At 36.7% G+C, this 26,196-nt stretch overlaps 1 protein-coding gene across 1 annotated transcript in view; it reads left to right on the top strand.

Moving 5' to 3' along the window:
• Positions 1 to 26,196, top strand: part of ptprt (protein tyrosine phosphatase receptor type T) — a 535,469-nt gene that overhangs the window by 391,983 nt on the left and 117,290 nt on the right. The window contains exons 17-18 of the mRNA XM_056460746.1: positions 5,884 to 5,913; positions 14,928 to 15,079. Of these exons, the coding sequence (XP_056316721.1) occupies positions 5,884 to 5,913; positions 14,928 to 15,079 (182 nt within the window). The remainder of the gene's footprint in view (positions 1 to 5,883; positions 5,914 to 14,927; positions 15,080 to 26,196) is intronic.

Here is a 26,196-nt window from a genome sequence, read left to right as displayed (position 1 = left end):
AAGTTTGGGGTAAATTGTAAAGGTTATTTTAAATCAATACAAAAAAATCTATTTATATAAATATATTGTTATTATTATTATTATTATTATTATTATTATTATTATTATTAGTGTAAAAAGTCACAATTAAAACACAGACTGTACACTCTCAGAAATAAAGGTACGTGAGCTGTCACTGGGGCGGAACCTTTTCAATGGGTACTTTAGGTATATATTAGTACCTAAAAATTTAAAGAGGAACACTTTTGTACTTTTTAAGTACTAATATGTACCCTTGAGACATAAAGGGCGTACTCACACTATGCTACCTGAACCGTGTCCAGGCCCGCTTCCCAGATCATTTGAGAAGTGAGAGTGCTCAGAATCGGGCTTAGGCATGGTTCAATTGGCCGGCCCTGGCCCAATTGGAAGAGGTGTGCCAGAGCACGGTTCACTTGGGCCCGAAACTGAAGACGAGACATGATTTTTACGGGACTGTTTCATATGGATCTATTAATCATTCTTACTGTTCAATGAACGCAAACTGGCATAGATTATTAAAGACTTTATGATTGTTTATAAGCATCAAAAGTGGCTGATCTGTTTGGCGAAATATTTGACCGCGTGTCACTGCATCTCAAATGACTAAAACGATATAACCAAAGAAATCTCCACTAGGGCTGCATTAATCGAAAAAAGATCGCAATCTCGATTCGACCCTACACACGATCTTAATTCAGCTTTTTCTACGATTCAGCCAATGATATTTTCAAGGTCAGGAGAGAAGCAAGCCAGTCGCACAAGTCTTCACAGCAAAAATGAAAACCTTCAAATGGTGTTAAAAGTGTCACATACTGTATTTATAAGGTATAATTCACCCAAAAATGTCATTTCTGTCTTCATGTAATGATGTATTCACGGTCGGGAACTCACACATGAGCTGACCGCAAGCTGTTTGCTTCCGAGAACGCGCGCGAGCACGCATGACGCCTACTTTAGTGAACAGAAGCTGCATAAGCTGTGAATAACAGGTGATAAAGTTGTAAATAACGTTCAGTTTGTTGCACAGAGCAATCGTTTAAGGGCCGTGCGGGAGGTTTGATTTGCATATATGTTTTTTTTTTCTCACAGTGACCATGAGCTGCACTAGGAAGTGAAAGTGAAACCTGTGTGCACATCATTTAAATGATCATATGGCATTTTAGGGTTATGATTACGACAAGCATTTGATATGTTTTTTTCTTTCATAGCAAACACATAGTGTTGTGAATGAAAATAAAGAAGTTTACTGTGTCAGTATAACAACCCTAGCCTATATATAATGTTGAAAATAATGCAAGAAGGAGTCTGATAATGACAAAATTCTAATTTTACCAGTGAAAACAATTGGTCTATTAATGTTGTCAATAACAGATGACAAGCACATGTCTTAAACATAATAAATCAACTTTATAATTATGAATAGTTATATTCTGATGTCATCATTTTACTGTGAATTAACAACCAGGACAAATTGAAAGTCTGTTCAAGTCCACCATAATGACCAAATACATAAATACAAAATTGTGCATTTTAATCAACAGTATACCTACACATAGGCCCAATATTTTTATTGTTTTACCGTATGTTTGAGAATTAACAATAATAATAGGCTAATCATATTAACCTTTATTTTACATTTACAGAATTGTGAGAAAATCGCAATCTTGATTTTAACCAAAAAACATTTTTGCCAGAATCGTGCAGCCGTAATCTCCACTGTGCTGAGCTAAAGCGCTTACTGAAAAGTGCATCATCGATGATGTAAGCGTGCTCAGGCCCGAATGTAATGTGAGTGCGTGCCGTCGGGGGAGACGGACAGGGGGACAAGCGTGCTTCGCCCTGGTTCAAGGCAACTGTACATAGTGTGAGTACGCCCTAATATGGACCTTTAAGGTACAAATTTGTACCCTTTGAAAAGGTGAACCACCCCAGTGACAGCTCCCATACCACTATTTCTGAGAGTGTACATTTGAGCTAAATGGCAAATTATCAGTTGTTAATGTGGAAAACATATCACTCAGTTGTTAGCATGACAAACGCGCTAATATATCAAGCCACTAGATGACAAATTTAGACATTTTGTTTTTAGATTGCACAATATTATATTTGTTGATCATCTTATACTAAGTGAGTTTGTTTTTTCAGTCTAAATCACTGTACAAAAGTGCTGAATTTTAGCATTGTTTGTCTTTTGTTAGCATGACAACCATGCTAATACTGTATATCAGGTTGCTACGTGACCAATTTAGTCTGTTTGATTTTGGATTACAAAAAAAGACAGTTTTGTAGTTTGTTTATCATGTTATACTACTATTAATAAGTTTGTTTCAGTCTGAATCATTACACAAAAGTGGTGGATTGTTTGTCAGTTGTCATAGATATATTTACACTAGATACCGCATACGGTCCCTGAGCATACATCAATAGCGCCGCCACATGTGTACAGTGCTCCCAGGACAAATGTCATTCAACCGCACTAGCCAAGACTAAATCCAAACTGAAGATGCTGGACTTTAACGCTGTGTACAGGTGTAGTAACGAGCAAACAAAGAAAACAAAGCACAAAGGCAAAACATTTCATAAGTAAGGTTTCTTTTTTACGTTTTTGTATGTTACGAGCTTTTGTGCTAAATAAGTAATGTTATTGATGATAATACAGTCTCTTATTGCACTGACCATAAGGGAAAGCAGCACCAACTCGCACTAAATACTAGGCTTATGCTAGTTTTGTTGAATAAAATAAGCAAACCGTGAAAAAAAGAAATATGATAACAAGACGCTGAGGTGCCAGAAACTTGTATTGTTGTTGGCTAACGGAGATTCATTCACAAACGAATCACTCCCACTGCTAGAAAGAGAAGTGAAAGCAGGAGAGGGGGTGTGTTTCAGGACATGGATTAGATCAAATTTAACAGGGAGGGAGATAATACATGCTATTTGTCTGCAATGCCCATGTGGTCACTTATTCATCGATGTAGAAAAGTGATGCAAAATTATAATTTTCGTGATTTGAAACAATAATTGCACACTGACCACCGGGAAAACTCCCGATCATAGATATATGTATATATGTGTGTATATCTCTGGCTCTGGATGGCCAGTCCTCCACTGCACCTTGGTCCCACATTAATTTTAAAGGAACGCTACCCTTTACTAAAATGATGGCTCTAATGACGCGTTCCTTTTAATAGACAACAACAGGGTAGGAGACATCTAATATATATATATATCTATGGTCAGTTGTTAGCATGACAAACATGCTAATCCTGCATAGCAGGCCACTACATGACAAATTTAATTAGTTTGTTTTTGGATTACACAAAAATGGCAGGTGTTTATCAACAGTTCATGCTAGTATTAGCCAGATTCAAGCTAAATCCTTACACAAAAGTGGTGAATTTTAAAATTGCTTGTCCAATATTAGCATGACAAACATGCTGGTCAGGTTATTAGATGACTAGTTAGTAGATTTGATTCAGTATAACAGTTTGATAAATGTTGTAGGCTGTTTGGTAATTGTTAGCATGACAACACAATAACTTCGTGGGTTTGTTTTAGCATAAGATTTTTGCTTAAAATGACGAATGTGTATGTTAGCAATGTATTGTTAGCATGATAACAAAATGCAAGTACCTCAGACTAATATATAAATAGTGTAGTTTGTTTCTGTCTTATTCAAAGCAGTAAAATTGAAGGTTGTCAATTGCTAGCATAAACATGCTAATAAGCATGGTTGGTTTCAGCATAAAGGTTTGAAGGTTATCAGTAAATTATTTTATAAAAAGGAAAAAAGTGTGCACCTTGTGGAAGACAAGTTTCGGGATAGCGATAAGAAGCAGCGAGCGCAGTCAGAACGCAGACGGCCACCAACGCGCTAATTGACAACTTCACTTGCATGTCATCACTGATATTACAGTTAATCGAATCGCCATTAACAGACACCATCTGCTTTTTATTATGGTGTCAGGCTGCTATGCTGTCCTAGCCTGCCGTGTGTCAGCTCCTCTTGTTTTTAACCGGTCCACAGAGACGTCAACATCGAGACACGCTCATGACAAGGCCTCATTTTGGAGTAGCAAAAGCGTGATGTGTTCGCCAACTGCTTTTGGTGTCTCTCGTCCTCCTCCTCCCTCTCTTTCTGTCTATCTCTGTTAAGCTGCTAACAGAAAACTGAGCTCCAGTATGTCTGTGAAACACCCACCATTCCTGTCCATCCCTTTAGCTGTCCAAACACACACGCCCACCAATACACACTCTCTCTTTCTACTCTTTGTTCTCTTTTTTACTCTTGAAGGGGAGCCAGATGTGCAGTTTCTTACCTCTATATTTATTGATGGACTTAAATTATAATTTTTTTAATATCTGAATTAACAGAAATCCATAGTTTAACCACATCTTTTGTTTACAGTAAATATAAGATTATATTATTATTATTATTATTATTATATCATTAGCACATCTAACAGTGGCAAAGTTTAACAGTTTTATCATTAAATATATCTTCATATTTAAAGTACTGATCACTAATCAATGTGTTTGTGTTTTTCTTTCTTTTTTCTTGATTTTATTTTATTTTCATATCATATTATCATATTTTTGTTTTGTTATCTTATTATTTTATCATATTTTTATTTTGTTATCATATTATTTTATCATATTTTTATTTTGTTGTCATATTATATTATCATATTTTTTATTTTTAACCTATTTTTTTTATTTCTTGTATGTAATTGTTTTATATTATAATGTTATTTTTAATATTTTTTCTCTTTTATCAATGTATGTTTTTTTTTCTTCTTTTTTTATTTTGATTTAATTTTTAATTTTACTGTTTTTTATGCTTGAACACATATTTTTAATACTTTGTTTTATTGTTTTAATATTTTTTTTTTACATTTATTATATGTTTTTTATGTTTTAATATTTAATTAAATTATTTTTGAACAAAAATTTTGGTATTTTATTCTATTTTATTTTTTATTTAATACTTATTTTTATTTTATGTTATTTGAAACTTATTTCTTACATTTCTTTTGTATTTTGATGTTTAATTTAATTATTTTTGTCAATGTTTAACAATGTGTTTTTCTTTTAAAATTTATTTTAATTTATTTTATTTTAATTTTATTATTGTATTTATTGCTAACACTTTTATATTTTATTTCTTATTTTTAATTTTCGTTATTTTAAACTTATTTTTTTATATTTCTTGTATAATTGTTTTTTTATTTTGTTGTTTAATTTAATTATGTTGTCACTTTTAACAACGTGTTTCCCTTTCTTAATTTATTTAATTTTATTATATTTTAACATTATTATTATATTTTATACTTAAACTTTTATTTATTTTTCATTCTTTTTTTAATGCTTTTTTAACCTTATTGTTTTTACATTTATTGTATATTTGTTTTTATATTTTGACTTTAATTTAATTATTTTTGTCACTTTTTAACTATGTGTTTTTTATTTATTTATTTTTTCTATTTTAATATTATGATTGCATTTTATACTTACTTATTTTATACATACTTATTTTTATTTTATGTTATTTTAATCTTTTTTAATATTTTTTTTTGCATATTTGTTTTTATATTTTGATGTTTCATTATTTTTGTCGCTTTTTAACAATGTGTTTTTCTTTTTAAATTTATTTTCTTTTATTCTATTTTAATTTTATTATTGTATTTTATACTTTTTTTTATTTAATACTTATTTTTATTTCATGTTATTTTAACCTTATTTTTCACTTTTCTTGTATATTTTTTTTATATTTTGATGTTTAATTTATTTTTATTCATTCATTCATTCATTTATCTGTTAATCTGTTTATTTATTTATTTTGTCCTTATCTTGCTGCTCCAGAAGAAATGCGTATTCCTACTCTTATTACCTGTAAGTAGCTTTAAATACAGAACATCAATCAATAATTCATGTTTTAAATCTGTGCTTTCCCATTCCCCTTTTCTACTATCAAGAACATTTGCCTTTAAAAGTTAGTGAGAGAATGAAAGAAATATATGTAAATCAAGTTAAAGTTAGCCAAAAGTTAGCACCCAAACTTTGCCATGACGAACAAAGATTCTCAAATTGAGGAACAGCTTCATCTGCAATAAGCTGTCAAGTCACTTTAATATTTTATCACCCTTTGCTCCGACACAGCATTTTTTCAACCCATAAACCATCTTATATCCTATATATACCTAGAGTTTGCATTGAAATAAAACCTACAGTTCTAAATTACCCTCATGTGCACATAAATAGATGCAGCTCCACTGTTATCTTGTTATTATCGACTATTGCTAGTTCAGCTCAAATCCCTTTGGTCCGCGGACTCCGCCTCTACTTTTTATTACTTTTTCCCGTTACGCTTAAACTATTCACTATTACCTCGGCTCTTCTGCCTGCCTCAGCGTTTTACTGCGCAGGATTGTTTAATTTGCGCTGTGTGCAACAGAGCCTGGCTGCAGGATGTTTACCTCACGCGTTAAAGGATTTAAAAGCTCAGATTCTCAGTCAGACTACTGTGTGCATTCGCACCGCTCCTGAAATATAGATGAAAGTAGGAACACAGCCAGGAGGAACTCTTTCAAAAGGATATCATCTGAGAGGGCATAGACAGACAGCTACAGGCTAAAGTTAACCGTGACGCCAAGATATTCTCCTAACCCGGAGAACCAGTTTTTCCTAGGTTCAGTAGGGTTATGGTATGGACTAAAAAACTCAATATGCGTTGGTTGCAGTATATGCATCTTTAGGTCACATTCTGACTACGCTTTTGTTCTTGGCAAATGACAAGCTGAGTTAATAGATTTTTTGCATAAATAAAAAGAGAGAGATTTTTTTTTTCTTTTTTAGCACATTTTTAAGTAGGGCTATATTGTAAATAATATGGGCCCACTGTAAAAAGATTCTTGACTTAAATTTTTTAAGTAGGATCAAATTTTCTTTTTCAGTCATCTCAACTTGCATCAATCAAACTGAGTAAAAGTTCAATTGTGTGTAACTTAAAAAATGGTTGAACCATGATTAACAATCAAATAAGCTAAAACGGTATAAACAGTATGCATCTTGAGGTCACATTCACAACATAAGCTCCTCCTGAAAACGTAGCCCTATATACAGTTGAAATCAAAATTATTAGCCCCCAATTTTTCCCAAATGATGTCTAACAGAGCAAGGAAATTTTCACAGTATGTCTGGAGAAAGTCTTGGCTAGAATAAAAGTAGTTTTAATTTTTTAAAAACCATTTTAAGGTTCAAAGGTTAAAATTATTAAATATATATATATATATATATATATATATATATATATATATATATATATATATATATATATATATATATATATATATATATATATATATATTATTATTATTATTATTATTATTATTTTTTTATTTTATTTTTTTTTTTTTTTTGTCGACTGTCTACAGAAAAAAACATCAGTATACAATAACTAGCCTAATCACCCTAACCTGCCTAGTTAACCTAATTAACCAAGTTAAGCCGTTAAATGTCACTTTAAGCTGTATAGAAGTGTCTTGAAAAATATCTTGTAAAATATTATTTACTGTCATCATGGCAAAGAATAAATAAATCAGTTATTAGAAATGAGTTATTAAAACTATTATGTTTAGAAATGTGTTGAAAAAAATCTGCTCTCCGTTAAACAGAAATTGGGGGAAAAAATAAACAGGGGGGCTAATAATTCTGATTTCAACTGTACATTTCTGGAGATCATGAATTATGTAGCCAGAAGTACGTATGGCTGCATTTTGTCTTTAAAATGAACTACCGGGCGGTATGATGGCGTTCCTTTTCACGCTTACCAGCTGACCACTTACCACCGTATGGACGGCTTTCCCGCTGTTACCAGTTTTTCTAGTTAGCTCGACATGTACGTTGGTGGACTTGAGATACAGGGAGGAGTTGACCGCAATGATGGGGTTTGAGTCCAGAGAAGAACGGTTTCAGAAAGCAGAAAAATTTGTCAAAACAGAAGAAAAAAACAGAAGCCAAAAAGTAAAATAAACAAATAAATAACGGTGAGAATGTGGTAAAATCTGACATTGTAGTAAAAATCAGGCGAGGGCTTTTCTTTCTGGATTGCTTTTTAAAACTGTCGGTTGGGTTTAGGAAAGGAGGAGAGTTAAACTGTTAAAACGTGAGGCGTGCAGGGCGCAAAAGCAGCACGCGAAACGCTTGCGACCGTTAGTAAATAGTTCAAAAAAGGCACCTCTCAATGCAAAACAAAAAATGTGTTCGGTGACATTGGCCCCTCTGTCATTCAACAGCGGCGTTTGGTGGACTGTTTGGAGAACAGCAGGCACGAATGTCACTCAAGAGAGAAATTTGAGATCTGAAAAAGCGTACACAGCGGCCTCTGGTGAATTTGCTTCAACAAAACTGCAAAAAACGTACCTCCTGGGATGTATTTCTTGATCTCCAGAAATGTATGCAGTGGTACATTTTCAGAATGAGCCTGGGTTGCATATTTGGGCTACACTTTTGTCCTTGGTAAATGACATGCTGAGTTTATAGATATTTTGCATAAATAAAAGGAGAGAGAAAAAAAAAAACATGTATTAAAAGAGCATATTACGATGGATGCTTTTTTAAGTATGGATATATTATAAAATGATGGGTCTGATTTATGCTGGTTTTACACGCTATGGGAATATTTAGAGTGTAAATACCCATAACTTGTGATTCATAGGCATTTTTCATTTATGTATGCTTTCAAATGCAAAAATATTTAAAAGTTTGACACGATAACTTTTACTGACAATTTCAAGAATTTAATGTAGTTTAGTAGTTTAGTAGGCTGAAAAATATATTGATATTTTAATAAAAACAATTACAAGTTGCGTAAAACATTGCTGAATAAAGCACAGTTTCCATCGTATATGATCGAGAGAATTCAATGTTCCTTTTTTGAGAAACTAGTGTGATATAGGAATTATAGAATTATAGGATATAGAAAAAGATTTGCTCCTGAAAAAAGTGGACTTTCATATTTGTGACTGACCACATTGTATTTGAGTTTGTCATATTTTGAGTTTCAAATGCAAAAAACAAAAAAGGTAGAAGAGTAGATTTGCAGTTGAAGATTTAATGTTTTTTATTGCATTATAATCCCCCCAAAAAGCCTGTCTTAACCCATTTTGTACATGACATGCTATGATAGTTGTGGTAGAAAGAGGAACCTACATTTGCGTTTATACATTTTGGATGCCAGAATAAATATATTAATCGAGAACATCGATTTTCGAGCCACAATATTATTATTATTATTATTATTATTATTATTATTATTATTATTATTATTTATTTATTTATTTATTTATTTATTTATTATTATTATTATTATTATTATTATTATTATTATTATTATTATTTATTTATTTATTTATTTATTATTATTATTATTATTATTATTATTATTATTATTATTAGTAGTAGTAGTAGTAGTAGTAGTAGTAGTATCATTATTATGATTACTATTGTTATTATTATTATTATTATTATTATTATTATCGTTATTATTATTATTATTATTATTATTATTATTATTATTATTATTATTATTATTATTATTATTATTATTATTATTTTGTGCTGCTCTTGTTCGACTGCACAGGTCTGACAATTAAATGCTATATATTTATTCTTTAATTTACACAATATCAGTCGGATCACCCGCAGAATTCCATTTGCACTTTTCATGAGAATGTAAATCCGTAAATCCTCCTTATGTGTTAGTGTTAGCATATAGTTTTATCTATATATCTACAGTGCTCTGCATAATTGAGTACACCCCATTTTGAAAATAAATATTTTTATCAATTTCTCATTGAATATAAGTAATGTATTTTGGTGCATTTAAACAAAACAAATTTATTAAACAGATATATTTATTAAAATAATATTTTAGTCACCAAATACATTTAGAAATTGACAGATAATACAATTAAATTCATGCAAAACATTGCAAAAAAAAATTACAATCTACATAGTTTCAACTAATTTTTTTCGTTTTTTTGCTTCTCTTGCTTCTACCTCTTTCTTAAATTTGTATTTAATATTTTTCTTTAACATATAAATTAGTGTGTGCTAAGTTATTTTGTTAGATACGCTCTAGATTTGGCTTCATTACTGACTAATCTAATGTATATGCACAAATATAATATTGTTTAAAATATTCATTTAAAAGATAGATTTGTAAGGGATGTACTCATATATGCTGTGCGCTGTATTCCACTGTCTACTTTTAGAATAATATGTTCAATGAATGATGATTATAGCATGGCATAGCAATCCTAATATGTGATGCTGTGATGCTGACTTAACAGCATGTTTAGAAGTTTGTGTGTGCATGCATTTACAGTACACATTTGGCAGACACTTTAATCCAAAATGACATTGAGATAAGATAACACTCTATTCCCTGGGACTCAAACCCTGTCCTTGTTAATGCAGTGCACTACAAGCTAACCTCCAGCAACCTTGTGCATGCATGCAACTGAACAAAACCCAAAGGTTATTTTGAGATGTTTTGCATGCTTAGTAATACAGCTCTAACAAGCACTTGATTTTGCATGTTCACGAGTGCATTGGACAATTTCCTCCATTCTGGTTTTAGCTCAACCAAGTGTGATGTCTTTATTAATGAACATTTGTACATTTTATGCATGAATGAAGATAAAAATCAAGGCTGAAAAACATATTTCACTGCTATCTCTCCATTGTCCCCCCACTCTCTTTCTCGTTAACAAAGTCGATGCCATCAAGACTGTTTATGGTCGCCTAACTACATTACAGCCTTAAGTTTTAATGAAGTGCTGCTCTGACATTCATTAAATAAGGATTATCTATAGTTTATGCCACTTAATACACGTCCAAAATTTGGCACCTGAAATTAGAGCCATTACCGCAGTATTTAGTGGGTTTTTATTATTTACGGGCTGTTGCATTAAAAAATACTGGGACCTTCAGCATGCTTTGTGAGACAAAGGTTTGTTGATGCTGTCTTGCTAGGGAGCACACTAAGATTTTGTGTAGAGTGTTGCAATTTATGTGATCCCAGCACTTTATAGCCTTCACTTTGGTACTTGGCTGGTTAATTGAAAAGTCGTGACCCTTCTCTTATTGCTTCTGGATGTTGAGACCTGCTTCAGAACAGGTTTTGTCCTCTTTTGATCCTCAGTCTCCAAAAACCAATGTTGCTGAATTTATTTCCCAACCTAGGTAAAATGGCCCCAATTTTAAAGCTTGGCCTGGTTTTTGTGGAAGCTAAAACTTCATTTGATTTTTTTTTTCTTTTTTTTTTTAAATTCCCAGCAGAGAAAATAACAAAACAAAGAGTTATTATCAGCTCGGCCCCGTAAGAGAAGGGAGCACATATTGAGGTCAAATGGTGTTCTGTGGGACTTAGAGAATCAAAGAGTCATTTTATTGGATGACTCCAATCCATCGCTGACACTAATATCTTCCTTGAAGTTCTGTGCACTAACGTGTGGAGAGACTCCAGCTTATGAACCGCCAGACAAATCAACAAATCAAAGACCAGCAGAAGTGATGCTTTTATAAAAAGATGCCTGCAGATTATTATTTTTTAATATTATTTTTGAGGGGTCATTTTTATAGATAATAGACGAGGATTGGAAGGTGAAGCGGTGGGATGGGTGCAGTAAATGTTGCAAACCAGATTTGAAAGGTTCATTGTGTCAATACTAATTGCTTGGTTGTTTATCTTGCATGACACAATTTTAAGCAGTATAAAATACTTCTAAGGTGCAGCCGTACAATCTGTAAATAATTGGAAAAAATGCACCTATAATCCATATACTGTACAGTGGAGATCAAAAGAAGAGAACAATTTATAATCAATTGATTTTAATAATGTAATCTTCGTCATTCAGAGTTTGGCATAATTTTAGTTGTAGCTATAGCATACCATACATTTTTTTAACAAAATAATAAATAATCTTTTTGTGGAAACAGCAGTGATCAAAATTAGTAAACAGCAATGATTGAAAACAGCAAGACTGAGTTCATGGATTGTACCGTCATCATTTCTTTAGACATAGACATGTTTCCAAGGATTTTGCAGATTTTTCAATCAGGTTTAGATCAGGACTCTGGTTTGGCCTTGCCATCATTTGTCTTTATTGAACAATCAACATTTCTGGGGCTCTTGAATGAGTTAGTGGCATTATAAAGATTGACCAGATGGGTATTTTCTCTGGCCTTCATCTGAATAACCTTCTTTTGGAGGCTTTCAGTCACTTTAGAACGGCTCACTTTTTTGCAAACTCAATGAATCTGGAAATAATAATAATAATAATAATAATAATAATAATAATAATAATAATTATTATTATTATTATTATTATTATGTTGTTGTTGTTGTTGTTGTTGTTGTTGTTGTTGTTGTTGTTGTTGTTGTTGTTGTGCTGATCTTGTTAAACTGCACAGGTCTTTTTTATGACAATGAAATTTTATGTTTGTATTCAGTAGGATTGACCTGCAGAATTCCATTTGCACTTTTCATGGGAATGTAAATCCGTAAATCCTCCCCATGTGTTAGTGTTAGCATATAGTTTTATCTAAATATCTATTGCACTGCCCACTTTTGGAATAATAGTTTCAATATATGATGATTTTATCATAGCAATCCTAATATGTGAGACTGTCTATGATTATTCCTGACTTAATAGCATTTTTAGAAGTTTGTGTGTGCAGGTCAGGATTCTGGTTTAGCCTTGTCATCATTGTCAGCATTTGTCTTTATTGGGCAATCAACCTTTCTGAGTGAGGCATTATAAAAATTTACCAGAAAGGGTCTTTTCCTTGGCCTTAATCTGGACAACTTTCTTTTGGAGGCTTTCAGTCTGTTTAGAATAGCTCACTTTCTTAAAACTCAATGAAACTGGAAAGTTAGACTACCAGTTAAATAGATTTTGTCTGATAGTTAAGATGCTAGATTAACGCCAGTGACTGTGAGGTATCTGAAAGTGTTCTCAATTGTTGATTACTGTTTTTATATTCTGCTTCAGAATAAATGTAACACATGAACTATGCTTAAAAACTGCTCTTATACTTGTTTTGTGTAACAAAAGCATGACAATAGAAGTGAGGATTTAAATGCAGTTTATTCATAACAAGGGCAGTCAAAACATACAGGTCAAACATCATCAGACAAAACTCCAGGGCAAGGCCAGTAAACAAGGAAGCCAGTAAACAATCACAAAATCTAAGAACCGTCCAAAATGCAAAACCAACTCTATGAATTGTACATTGCTACAAAAACAACAGTTCACAATGTTACTGACTGGTGTGCTGCCTAAATAGTGTGTGTGATGAGAAACAGTTGAAGTAATAATCAGTGCAATGAAATGTGGGAAATGGAGTCTGGGTGAATTAATAAAGGAACTTAATGAATCACTCTCAAGTGGAGCTCATGACATTAGGATAACTTCAGATAGGACTAATCATTACCCTAAAAAATTAAGGAAATTTTAGGTTGTTCTCTGTTTTGATCTCCAACATAAATACATGCAGTGGCAATAGGCAGAATGGTAACACTTTAGTTATGTCACAATTCATGCTATTAACTGCTGGCTTATTACCTGCCTATTTTTGAGATATTAACTGTTATAAAGTATGATCCCTAAACATAAACCCAATTTCTATCTTACTAGCTATTAATAAACAGCGGATTGGTCGTTTATTAAGATATTAGTGTTAGTTAATGGTTTGCTAATACTGAGAATTGTCTCAATTTAATGCTCAGCCAACTGCAACTAAGAGAAAGCATCCCGAAAGTACAATGGAAGCATTTTAAATCATCATCATTGAGTGAATGTGTTTATGCAAAGTGTTCCTGACCAGTAGACTTCAGTTAGCATCTAGTTGGCTTTGTTCTACATGGCAAGGTTTTGAGTTTCCTCGCTCTTAATTTGAAAAGGTTTCCTCTCTCTCTCTCTCTCACGGCATATATCACTGCAGAATAAATGTATATGTATATAATAAATCAGAAATATTAGTCAATGTCATTTGAATAGACAGTGCCATTTTCATTTTCTCTCCTCTATGTGCTTGTCTGTGTATATTTGTCTATGTCAAATTTACAGCAGTGCTTTGGTTTAGTACGCAAAAACTGTTGTGCTTGTACAGTTCAAGTCAGAATTATTAGCCCCCCTTTGAATTTTATTTCTTTTTTAAATATTTCCCAAACGATGTTTAACAGAGCAAGGAAATTTTCACAGTATATCTGATAATATTTTTTCTTCTGGAGAAAGTCTTATTTGTTTTATTTTGGCTGGAATAAAAGCAGTTTTTAAGTTTTTAAAAATAATTTTAAGGTCAACATTATTAGCCCCTTTAAGCTATATATTTTTTACCGATATTCTGCAGAACAAACCATTGTTATACAATAACTTGCCTAATTACCCTAACCTGCCTAGTTAACCTAATTAACCTAGTTAAGCCTTTAAATGTCACTTTAAACTGTATAGAAGTGTCTTGAAATATATCTAGTCAAATATTATGTACTGTCATCATGGCAAAGATAAAATAAATCAGTTATTAGAAATGAGTTATTAAAACTATTATGTTTAGAAATGTGTTGAAAAAAATCTTTTCTCCGTTAAACAGAAATTAGGGTAAAAATAAATAAACAGGGGAGCTAATAATTCAGGCTGGGCTAATAATACTGACTTCAACTGTATATCTAAACTAAAATTGGCAAATCTTGTTGATAAACAAAAATTAAGTTTGCACATTAAGACAAGCTCGGAAAACAGCGAGCGAGTTTGTACTAGCCAAAAGCATTGCACCAACACACTGAAGATGCTGCTTTTGATCATGTTTATAAACTTGTCTTGTTGTGGCTGGGTTTGAAGGAAACTAGCTAAGAAACAGAAGGAGACAGCCAGCAGCAGCACGCAGAGAGAGATGGGACCCGTAGGCACAGCGGATAAAAGCACAGGAAAAGTCAGCACATTACACAAGGACGATCCGTTCTCCACCAGCAACCAGGACCTCAACGGATTCTGTGAGTTCAGCAAATATTGTGCTGTGCCATTTTTGTGCTGCATTGTGTTTGTTTGTTTTTTGTTAGTTTTTTATGCTCTGAAAATGCTGAAAGTTAGCATGAATGAAGCAAATGAGCGAATGGATTAACACACCAACTAAAAAAAATAAGCAGAAAATAAGAAATGCACAAGCAAATGAAAGAATGAATTAAAGGTTCAAGACACCCCGCAGTACTTTTTTTATTGTTGAGATTTTAACAGGTTTGTGTGTGTTGAGCATCATTTAAGACAACGTTAGCACCTTAATTGTGGGGAAAACTGGATAATTTACAGCTTTTTTAGCTAGTTTCATCTTCCGGGTTTAAAATAATTTTTGGGGCGCTATCAAAATCGGTGACCTAGTATGAATCTGCTAGGGGAGTGATGGCACGTTGGTTTCTCATTATTATTCATAGCAGAGTTTTCTTATCCTATGAGAAAACCCCCTGCTTCTTAATTAATCATGAGAGCATGTCAAGCTGTGAGACCCAGTGACTAGGTGAGCCTGGGTCATATGTGTTTGTTTCCATGAGCCACAGGGTTTGTTGCATGTTTTTTCCTTGCGATTCTGTCAGGGCTGATACAGCAAAGCTGTTGGTTTGCAGCAAGCATTTTTGTTAGGAGAGCTGTACAAGAACTGGAGAATGGCAGACTTTGTCTTTTATCAGTTGAGTTTGTTACCATTCAGACAGATCACCTATATCCGTTCTGCTGTGTTTGCTATATGTTTAAAATCCTAATTCAGGGCTAATGGTTGAAATAGATAGCGCAAGAGACCTGCTGCACTGCTATTCACTGTGTGTGCATTCGGACCTGGGGATTGAGGGGGAAAGAAGTCCTCCTCATTTATAGCATTTATATAAACATGATTATCTTTATAAGGATACAACAAATTGTGGTTGTGTGTACATGAAATTGCAAATAACAAATGTAGCAGGACATTAAATTACTTACTGTTGATTTTTTAAAACTATAAAATCACAGTGTGTGCCTTTATTTTGTGAGCCAACTGATAACAGTTGTTTGCTCCCCTTTGTCCCCTGCTCTGTCGGCCACGCCCACTCCTCCCTCTGCTCACAGAGCTCCATGCCCATCTGGGAGCATTTTTTTTTAAATTCTGAGGTAGTCAAACTGAAAGAGGAGGGTTTCATGGCCCTTTAAATAACAAATAAAAACACTGACAAAAATTTAATAATAACAAGATGCATGAATGACATATTGAGCATGTAAACAAATATTTTTAATGAAACAAACAATAGAGCACATGGATGAATGAACACTTCATAAATACTACACTGAAAAACTTGTTTTTACTACTTGTTCAAACTACTTATTTAAAATGAGCTTCTTGAGATCTTTTTTGGGCTATTTAATTATGTTATGTTCAATCCACTTCAATTTGTTGAGTTAACTTAATGGATTTGTGTTGGGAGATTCTGAATGAATTGTGTGGAACCCTGTATTTTTACAGTGTTCTAATTCTCTAATTTTCAGCGTACTTGTTCAAAGCTGGAACATTTTGGCAACCTGAATATATTCAATTAAAACTGCAAGCATATTCCAGAATATCCCAGGGGCCAGATTCATTGTTAGATACTGTGGTGTTTCATTTTCACTTCTCTGATTATGTGTTTGACTTTGTCAGTATCTTTTTTTGCACTTATTGTCTTGCTTTTAATCAATCTGCATTTTAATTATGGATTCATATATCATAATATCTATCTGTTAGTATGTTTTCAGTTGATGGATTGATAGTTTTTGTTTATTTTTAGGGCCCCCTGTAAAAAATGGTAGAAAATGTTAATATTATGGACATATTCTTTATGCAACTAATACAGTACGCCGTCTCTTTATTTCTTCCTATAGCTACATTTTTTAAATGTCCCTGATTTCAGTGGTAAAAAATGCTAGTTATAATCTGTAACCTGCTTAACAGTAATCTTCTTAATATATACAGTGAATAACTACAAACACACTTTCCCAGAATTTCCTGTATGACAGTTTTTATGTTTTTTTTTTTTTTGTTGACATTACAGTGTTTTTTCTCATGAATTACAAATTTCTCAATTTTTCTCATGAATTATGTACTCTGGTGTACAAATATTACTATAAATTAATGAAATACGGTAATTTACAGTAAAATTTTGAAATGTATTTTATGTTCCTACCATATTTCTAACGCTAAAATCCTCTACAACTATAAAATGTACAGATTTTTTTTTAAATAGTGTATAACAATGTGAATTTATACTAATACGTGATGAAATAATGAAAGATACGGCAACTGCCTCAAGTTCCATCAGCTGTTGTACACCATTTCCCTACCGTATTTTTAATGATAAAATCCTGGCAAACACTGCTGCCATTTTGTTAACTATAAAATGTAAGTTTTGTTTTTTAAATGGTGTATAACAAAGTAAATCCACATCAATACGGGATGAAATATTGAAAGATTCAACTGTTTCAAGTTCAGCCAGCAATTGTAGACCCTTTCCCTTTAGAAAAATTCTTGCTCTTTTCCACTGGTCTCAAAAATCAAAGTGCACAGGTCATATAATAGCCACGTCCCCCAATTAATAAAATATGGTAATTTACAGTAAAATTTTGAAATTTATTTTATGTCCCTACCATATATTTATGCTAAAATCCCCTATAACTATAAAATTGGTGTATATTATGGTGTATAGCAATGAAAGTCCACATCAATATGAGAAGAAATATTGAAAGATTCAACTGTTACCAGTAGGACTGCAACAGCGAATCGATTAAAATCGATTACTAAAAGAGTTGGCAATTAATTTCATAATCGATTCATTGTGTCACGCGATGCGGAGATGTTTGATTATTAAAAAACTTTAGTTTAGCGCGGAGCGGAGTGAACACACTCTGCCTCTTTTACGAACTGATGCCAGGAGAGTTCGGCGCCCCATAGAAAGGACAGAGCGAAAAAGGCGAACAGAGGTAACGTTAGAGGAAAGATACATGCCGATGAAAGGAGCAACAGCAGGGTAAATCACTTATACACTTTTGTGAATTGGAATATCAGGTATTTTGTGTTAAAACCGAAAAGCACAATAAAAGGGATACATCTGTCATACAGCACTATTGTGGCTGCGGTGTGTCACGTGAGAAACGCGTCGCCATGGAAACATTAGGGGGAACGTTCTAAAATAATGATTGCCTAACAAAACTCACTCCCGGGGCCAGACAGAATATTTTAAACTCACCAGTGAAAGGGTTAATAACATAAGTAAACCAGCGGGTTAGTTATGGTGCACTTGGCATTGAAGACTAAAGACACACATTTATCCACTCGCCTTTTTTGGATCATTCATTTTTCCATCTTTTCTCATGTACAGCTACACTGCAAAAAAGCTTTTCTTACCAAGTAATTTCATCTCGTTTCCAGTCCAAATATGTAAAAATTCTTAAACCAAGACTAGACAAGAAAATGGCATGAGAAAATTAACTGATGCTCAAAACTTCTGTTTGAGATTATCTCATTAAGATTGGCAAACAATTTAGCTTGTTTTAAGCAAACTTAATTTTAAGGTGTTTTTCTAAAAACAAGACATAATTTCTTATGCTATTTCATGTGTCATATGTATCTTAATTTAAGTTTTTTTTTTAGATATTTGGATTGAAAACAGGACAAAACTACTAAGTTTTTTTTTTATTATTTTGTTATTAATATTATTAACAGCTCAGGCATGTTCAAGGACAACATTTTTTGTGATTCATCGATTAATCGAAAAATAATCAACAGATTAATCGATTATTAAAATAATCTTTAGTTTCAGCTAGTTTCAGGTTCAGCCAGCCATTGTACCCCAATCCCCCTTAGAAAACTTCTTGCTCTTTTCCACTAGTCTCTAAAGTCAAAGTGCACATGTCATATAATAGCCATGATCCTCAATTAATTACATTCGGTAATTTACAGTAAAGTTTAGAAATGTATTTTATGTTTCTAGCGTATTTTTAAGGCTAAAGTCCTGGCAAACACTGCTGCCATTTTGTTAACTACAAAATGTACGTTTTTTTGTTTTGTTTTAAATGGTGTATAACAAAGTAAATCCACATCAATACCAGACGAAATATTGAAAGATTCAACTGTTTCAAGTTCAGCCAACCATTGTGCACCATTCCATTTAGAAAACTTCTTGCTCTTTTCCACTAGTCTCAAAAGTCAAAGTGCACAGGTCATATAATAGCCACGTCCCCCAAATACCACGATCTTCAGGAGCAGCGCGGCAAACTCAGGACTCATTACTGCAATCACACAACTCTCCCGCTCGTCCCACCATCATGCTGATGAGCTCGCAGAGCCCTAAAAGGGGTCAAAAGGGATCAACGATCTGTCATTTTAACTCACCACATCATTCTCCTTGATTGTCCGTCAGGGATCCAAAGGACGGGACGCCACTGCCTCACACCTGTCATTCACATATCTGAGCACCGCCAACCGCAGAGAGCTATTTTGTAACTAAACAGCGGGAACCCAAACGTTCTACATATCAAGAGACTCGGCTATTGACATGCTGCTTTAAGAGGCGCTAGAGAAGAATAGCAAGTGGCATTTGGACTAGGCGTTTTTTTTCTTTCGCATGCTTTCATTCGCAGTTTTAAGTGGGCTCTGGCATGCTGTGAAGGGGCTGTAATTAGGATGGGTCTTTCTGAGTCGCTTTCTGCACAAAATGTCACTGTGGCCTTTGTGTACTGAATAATTTGAATGGAGCTGGAAGAAGAGGAAGCAATGGAGAGCAAAATGCATAGAGAGAGAGGGAATGTCATTATGTGTAATGATCGCATTTATTTCCTTTAAAATCAGCACTGATTGGCAATGTGTTCTGCATGTTTAGTGTTTCTGCGTTCTTCTAAATGTCACTGGTCAGTGGATGCGCAAATGCAGTTTATTTGTACTGTATGTTTATTATGGATCATTATAGGCATGGAAGTAATTGAAGACTGTTATTGTATCTAATGGCCTGAGAGTCAGTGTTACTACACAAGTGCAGGCTCTTTTATCTCTATTATAGATATGAATCTCCGCTATAGTGCTGGAACAAAAACAATCTAGAACTCAGCCCAGCTTATAATTGCAGTTTGCAAACAATTCTTAAAAAAAAAAAACCCTAACCTGATTTCACCAAGTAGGACATTATCCTAATCCTGGATTATATGACGATGATCCTGTAACTACATTTCAATCAGCCAATCAGAAGTAAGGGATACATTTACCGTTTATGTTAAGTTTAGGCTTACGGTTAGGTTTATATAATTCTACATGATTGTTCTATCCAACTATTATTGCCCTCTGATTTTGGGAATCATTTACAGTTATTTCCAGTGTTTGGCAAGCTACTTGAAAAATGTAGTGAGCTAAGATATTAGCTACTCTACCTAAAATGTAGCTTAACTACACTGAAAGCTACCCTCTGGGAAATGTAGCAAGCTAAGCTAAAAGCTACATGGCAAAAGTAGCTTAGCCACATCTAAGCTACTTTTGCAATTTTCATTTTTAAATTGAAGCAACTTAAATCCAAGTCAATCATATCTTAATGATCAATAAAACTGTCAATGAAACATAGACAGAATGAAACAGAATAGTTAATTTCAAGTTATAGTATATAAAAGCAAAAACAAAAAATCCAAAAAAACCAGGTCTTACACATTTAAAATACTATTGTAATTCATAGTAAAGGGAAATATTTGTTATGAAGCGGACAGGAGACAGAGGTAAGGAAACGTTAGGGTGTTTATTAAATGACAACAAGGAGCACATGAAGGATAGCCAGGAGGATCAGGAATGATGTTGGGGTCTTTTCCTCCGTGGCTGGGTAACAGGAATACACGAGGATGGACAGCACACACCAGATACAGCTGACAGAGGATGACACAGACTTGGAAGGACTGGAAGACAGGACGATTCGGGAGGACCAGGAAGACTAGGAGGAATACAAAGAGAACAGGTAAGTAAATCGTTTGGTTAAGCTGAGGATGACTACGCTGAGTGGTCGCTCAGTTGTCCGCTTTCGTCGAGACGAGCCCGGACAATGAGCGACTGGAGTGCTGTGCTTTTATCTGGTGCTCGTGAATGTGATGCAGCTGTGTGCTCATTAGAAGTCAGGTGATGGTGATCTTCGTGAGTGGGGATCGTGAGAGCCTGACCAATCCGTGACAGTACCCCCCTCCCCAGGGCCCGCTCCTGAGGGCCGACACCTCCGACGCCGTGGTGGTCTCCCTCTGCCTCTAGGCGCTGGGAACTCAGGGTGGCTCTCATGAAACTCCACCATGAGACTAGGATCGAGAATATCAGCTCTGGGAACCCATGTCCTTTCTTCGGGGCCGTACCCTTCCCAGTCCACCAGGTACTCCAACTGGCCACCACGACGTCGGGAACGCAAGATCTCCTTCACTGCGTAGACGGCTCCTTCTTCTAGGAGCAGTGGAGGAGGGGGTTCCTCTTCGTGGTCAGGCTCTGTGGAGGGAAGAACAGGATCGTGATAGGGTTTCAGGAGTGATACGTGGAATGTAGGGTGAATACGGTAGTGAGAGGGTAATTGTAGTTTGTAGGTGACGGGGTTAACCTGTTCCACGATGGTGAAGGGACCAACAAATCGGGGACTTAACTTGCGAGAGGGCAGTCGCATGCGTATGTCCCGGGTGGATAGCCACACCTTTTGTCCGGGTGTGTATCTGGGTTCTTCAGACCTTCTCCTATCGGCGGTTACCTTGCTTCGACGGACTGCCCTCTGCAGATGTTGATGAGCCTCGTCCCAGACTCTCTCGCTCTCCCGGAACCAGTGATCCACTGCGGGGACATCAGATGGTTCGCCATCCCAGGGAAAGAGCGGTGGTTGGAAGCCCAGGACGCACTGGAATGGCGTGAGTCCGGTGGAGGGTTGCCGCAGTGAATTTTGGGCATATTCTGCCCAGCCCAAATACTGGCTCCAGGAGTTCTGGTGACCACTGCAGAAGGTCCTCAGGAACCGTCCCACCTCCTGAATCTTCCTCTCTGTCTGCCCGTTGGTTTGGGGATGATATCCAGAAGAGAGGCTGACGGCCACACCTAGGAGCTTGAAGAAGGCTTTCCATAGACGTGAGATGAACTGTGGACCTCTGTCCGACACAATATCTTCTGGAATACCAAATGACCTGAAGACTTGATTAAAGATATTGTCGGCAGTTTCAAAGGCTGTGGGAAGACCTTTCAGAGGGATTAGTTTGACAAACTTTGAGAATCTATCTACTATGACTAGAATACAGGTATTACCTTCTGACGAAGGGAGGTCAGTGATAAAGTCCACTCCTAGGTGTGACCAGGGACGGTTCGGAATCGGCAAGGGATGGAGCTTTCCAGCGGGTAGATGACGTGGGCTCTTGGATTGGGCACAGTCCTTACAGCCCTGAACATATTGCCTCACATCCCTTGCCATGTTTGGCCACCAGAATCGTTGGGATACTAGCGAGAGAGTATTGTTGATCCCTGGATGTCCAGTGCCTAGCGAGGTATGTAAGGAGTGGATCAGATCTACCCGGTGTTCAGGTGGTATGAACTGCCGATGAGGAGGGCATCCCGGCGGAGCAGGAGCTTCCGGAGTGGCAACGACTGGAGGAGCGTTCCAGGTGATCGGACAAATGGAGATGTGTTCGGGAAGAATCTTCGTTGGGAGTTCTTCATGATCGTGATGCTCGTGTAAACGAGAGAGAGCGTCTGCTCTTAGATTCTTGGGTCCTGGACGATAGGAAATGGAGAAATCAAAACGTGAGAAGAAAAGTGACCATCTGGCTTGACGTGGACATAGTCTCTTGGCCTCTTTGATGTACTGGAGGTTTTTGTGATCTGTGATCACCTGGAACGGATGTTTGGCTCCCTCCAACCAGTGACGCCACTCCTCCAAGGCTAGCTTGATTGCTAGAAGCTCCCTGTCTCCTATGCTGTAATTCTGCTCCGCCGGGCTCAACTTCCGAGAGAAATAGGCACAGGGATGCAGTCGGGGCGGTGTATCATGATGTTGAGATAATACTGCCCCGACGCCGGTGGTGGATGCGTCCACTTCCACCACGAAAGGAAGATTTGGGTCAGGATGAGTCAGGAGTGGGGCCCTTGTGAACTCCTTCTTAAGAAGGCGGAAGGCTGCGGCTGCTTCTTTGGTCCACTCCAGTCCTTTGGGTTTACCCTTGAGGAGATTAGTGAGAGGTGATGTAATCCTGCTGTAGTCCTTGATAAATCGTCTATAAAAGTTAGCAAACCCAAGAAACCTCTGGAGCTCCTTAATGGAAGTGGGTTCTGACCAGGATAGAACAGCCTCAATTTTCTTCCCATCCATACGTATACCGGTTTGGTCAATGATGTATCCCAGGAAATGAATCGACTTCTGGTGGAATGAGCATTTCTCCGCTTTGAGGTAGAGGTGATGTTCTCTCAATGTGTGTAGGACCTCCGCAACGTGTTGGCGATGTTCGGCCTCACTCCGGGAGTAAATGAGGATGTCATCTATGTACACTATTACACAGTGGTGAAGAAACTCCCGGAGGACTTCATGAATGAAGTTTTGGAATACGGAGGGGGCGTTGACCAGACCGTAAGGCATGACCTCATATTCATAGTGGCCAGTAGGGGTCACGAATGCTGTCTTCCATTGGTCCCCCTCACGTATTCTTATCAGATTATACGCGCTGCGGAGGTCCAATTTAGTGAAGACTTTAGCTTCTCGGAGCTGTTCCAAAGCGGCTGGTACCAGAGGAAGGGGATATCGGTATTTTACTGTACCGTTATTTAGGACCCTGTAGTCGATGCATGGACGCAGCCCTCCGTCCTTCTTGGCCACAAAGAAGAAGCTTGAGGCGGCTGGTGATTTTGAGTGACGTATGTACCCCTGACTCAGAGCCTCCCTTATGTAATCTTCCATTGCCTGATTCTCTGGAAGCGAGAGCGGGTAGATCCTACCTCTTGGCAACTGGGCATCTGGAACTAGGTCGATCGCGCAGTCCCATGGCCGATGCGGCGGTAGCTGGGAAGCTCTCTTGGGGCAGAAGACATCATGAAAGGAGCTGTACTCCTTAGGAATGTGGATAGACTGCTTCTCAGGAGGGCTCTCGACCGATGTTGCAAACAAAGAAATGGGGTTCCGACCTTGAAGAGGGAGATTTGGAAAACAGGCAGGTGTACATCCAGATCCCCATTTCTTTATCTCTCCTGTGCCCCAAGAGATGATGGGATCGTGCTTCACCAGCCACGGGCGCCCTAGAATGATGTCCATATTTGCACCCTCCAGAACCAGAAATTGAATCCTCTCTTGATGTAACACCCCCACTTGAAGAAGGATGTCTTCGCATTGTCGATGGATACGGGTCGAAGATCGAGTGCACTGGGTTATCGGTTGTATCTGGTATATATGCGAGGACGCCTCAGTACGGAGGTGGAGTTGACGACAGAGGGATTGGGAGATGAAGTTCCCCTGCTGACCCGGAGTCGATGAGGGCTGTGACAAGGAGAGAAATAGAGGCAGTAGTTATTTGTACGGTGGTAGTAAGTGGTTTACATTGTTCAATATTCGTACTGAATACACTCACTGAAGTCCGAATGGGACGAAGGGGACACTCCATACGGGTGTGTCCACTGACACCGCAGTATAGACACAGACCCCGGGTCAGCCTCCTCTGTCGTTCCGCTGATGTCAGTCTTCCAGACTCTATTATCATGGGTTCTGGTTCTGGAGAGGCTGTTGACTCAGGCGATTGGAGGAGTGCAGACGAGGGGGTGATGGTGTCCTGTTGATAGGAACGAAGACGATCGGAACATCGGAGAGAATGTTGGATGAATCTCTCCAGACCCATTGTATCATCTAATGTGGCCAGTTGGATTCGGAGAGTGGGTTCCAAGCCGAGCCGGTACGTGGTCAACAACGATCTCTCATTCCATCCACTTGCAGCTGCTAGAGTGCGAAACCGGAGAGCATATTCCTGTGTAGATAGAGTACCTTGCTTTAGATGATACAGCTGCTCTCCAGCGGCTACTTCCCCATCAGAACGTCCAAACACCTCTTTGAAATACTCCGTGAAGGTAGTGATGGAATTCATGACCGGCCCGGCTTGGTTCCAGATCGTCTCAGCCCATTTAAGTGCAGGTCCAGAGAGTAGAGATACGATGTAGGCGATCTTTGACTTATCTGTGGGATATAGAGAAGGTTGCATTTCGAATATGAGGGAACATTGTAACAGAAAACCATTGCACTCCCCCGCTCCGCCTGAGTAGGGCGCTGGTCGGGCCATGGGACTGGAAGGAAGGGCCGAAGAAGAAACTGTGGAGGCGGAAGTGCTCGGTGCTGGTGGTGCGTTGGAAAGTGGAGCTGGTGGCTGTAGAATCCGCTTCAACTGGTCCACCAGCTCTTGAAAGTGATCGGGGGTGCTCATGTTGTCGTCGTTATTGGTCCGGGCTTCTGTTATGAAGCGGACAGGAGACAGAGGTAAGGAAACGTTAGGGTGTTTATTAAATGACAACAAGGAGCACATGAAGGATAGCCAGGAGGATCAGGAATGATGTTGGGGTCTTTTCCTCCGTGGCTGGGTAACAGGAATACACGAGGATGGACAGCACACACCAGATACAGCTGACAGAGGATGACACAGACTTGGAAGGACTGGAAGACAGGACGATTCGGGAGGACCAGGAAGACTAGGAGGAATACAAAGAGAACAGGTAAGTAAATCGTTTGGTTAAGCTGAGGATGACTACGCTGAGTGGTCGCTCAGTTGTCCGCTTTCGTCGAGACGAGCCCGGACAATGAGCGACTGGAGTGCTGTGCTTTTATCTGGTGCTCGTGAATGTGATGCAGCTGTGTGCTCATTAGAAGTCAGGTGATGGTGATCTTCGTGAGTGGGGATCGTGAGAGCCTGACCAATCCGTGACAATATTTAGGAATAAGCACTATGTTGTATATATATTTACAACTGTTCAATAATAAGTTACACTACATAATGTAGTATCATTAGTAACTATCATGAACTAATAGCAACTACCATAGGATACTTAAGCCTTTACTACAACAAACAATATATATATATATATATATATATATATATATATATAAATGAC

Source organism: Danio aesculapii, chromosome 6 (assembly GCF_903798145.1).
Source record: "Danio aesculapii chromosome 6, fDanAes4.1, whole genome shotgun sequence".
Classification (NCBI taxonomy): domain Eukaryota; kingdom Metazoa; phylum Chordata; class Actinopteri; order Cypriniformes; family Danionidae; genus Danio; species Danio aesculapii.
This window is presented reverse-complemented; position numbering and strand designations above follow the sequence as displayed.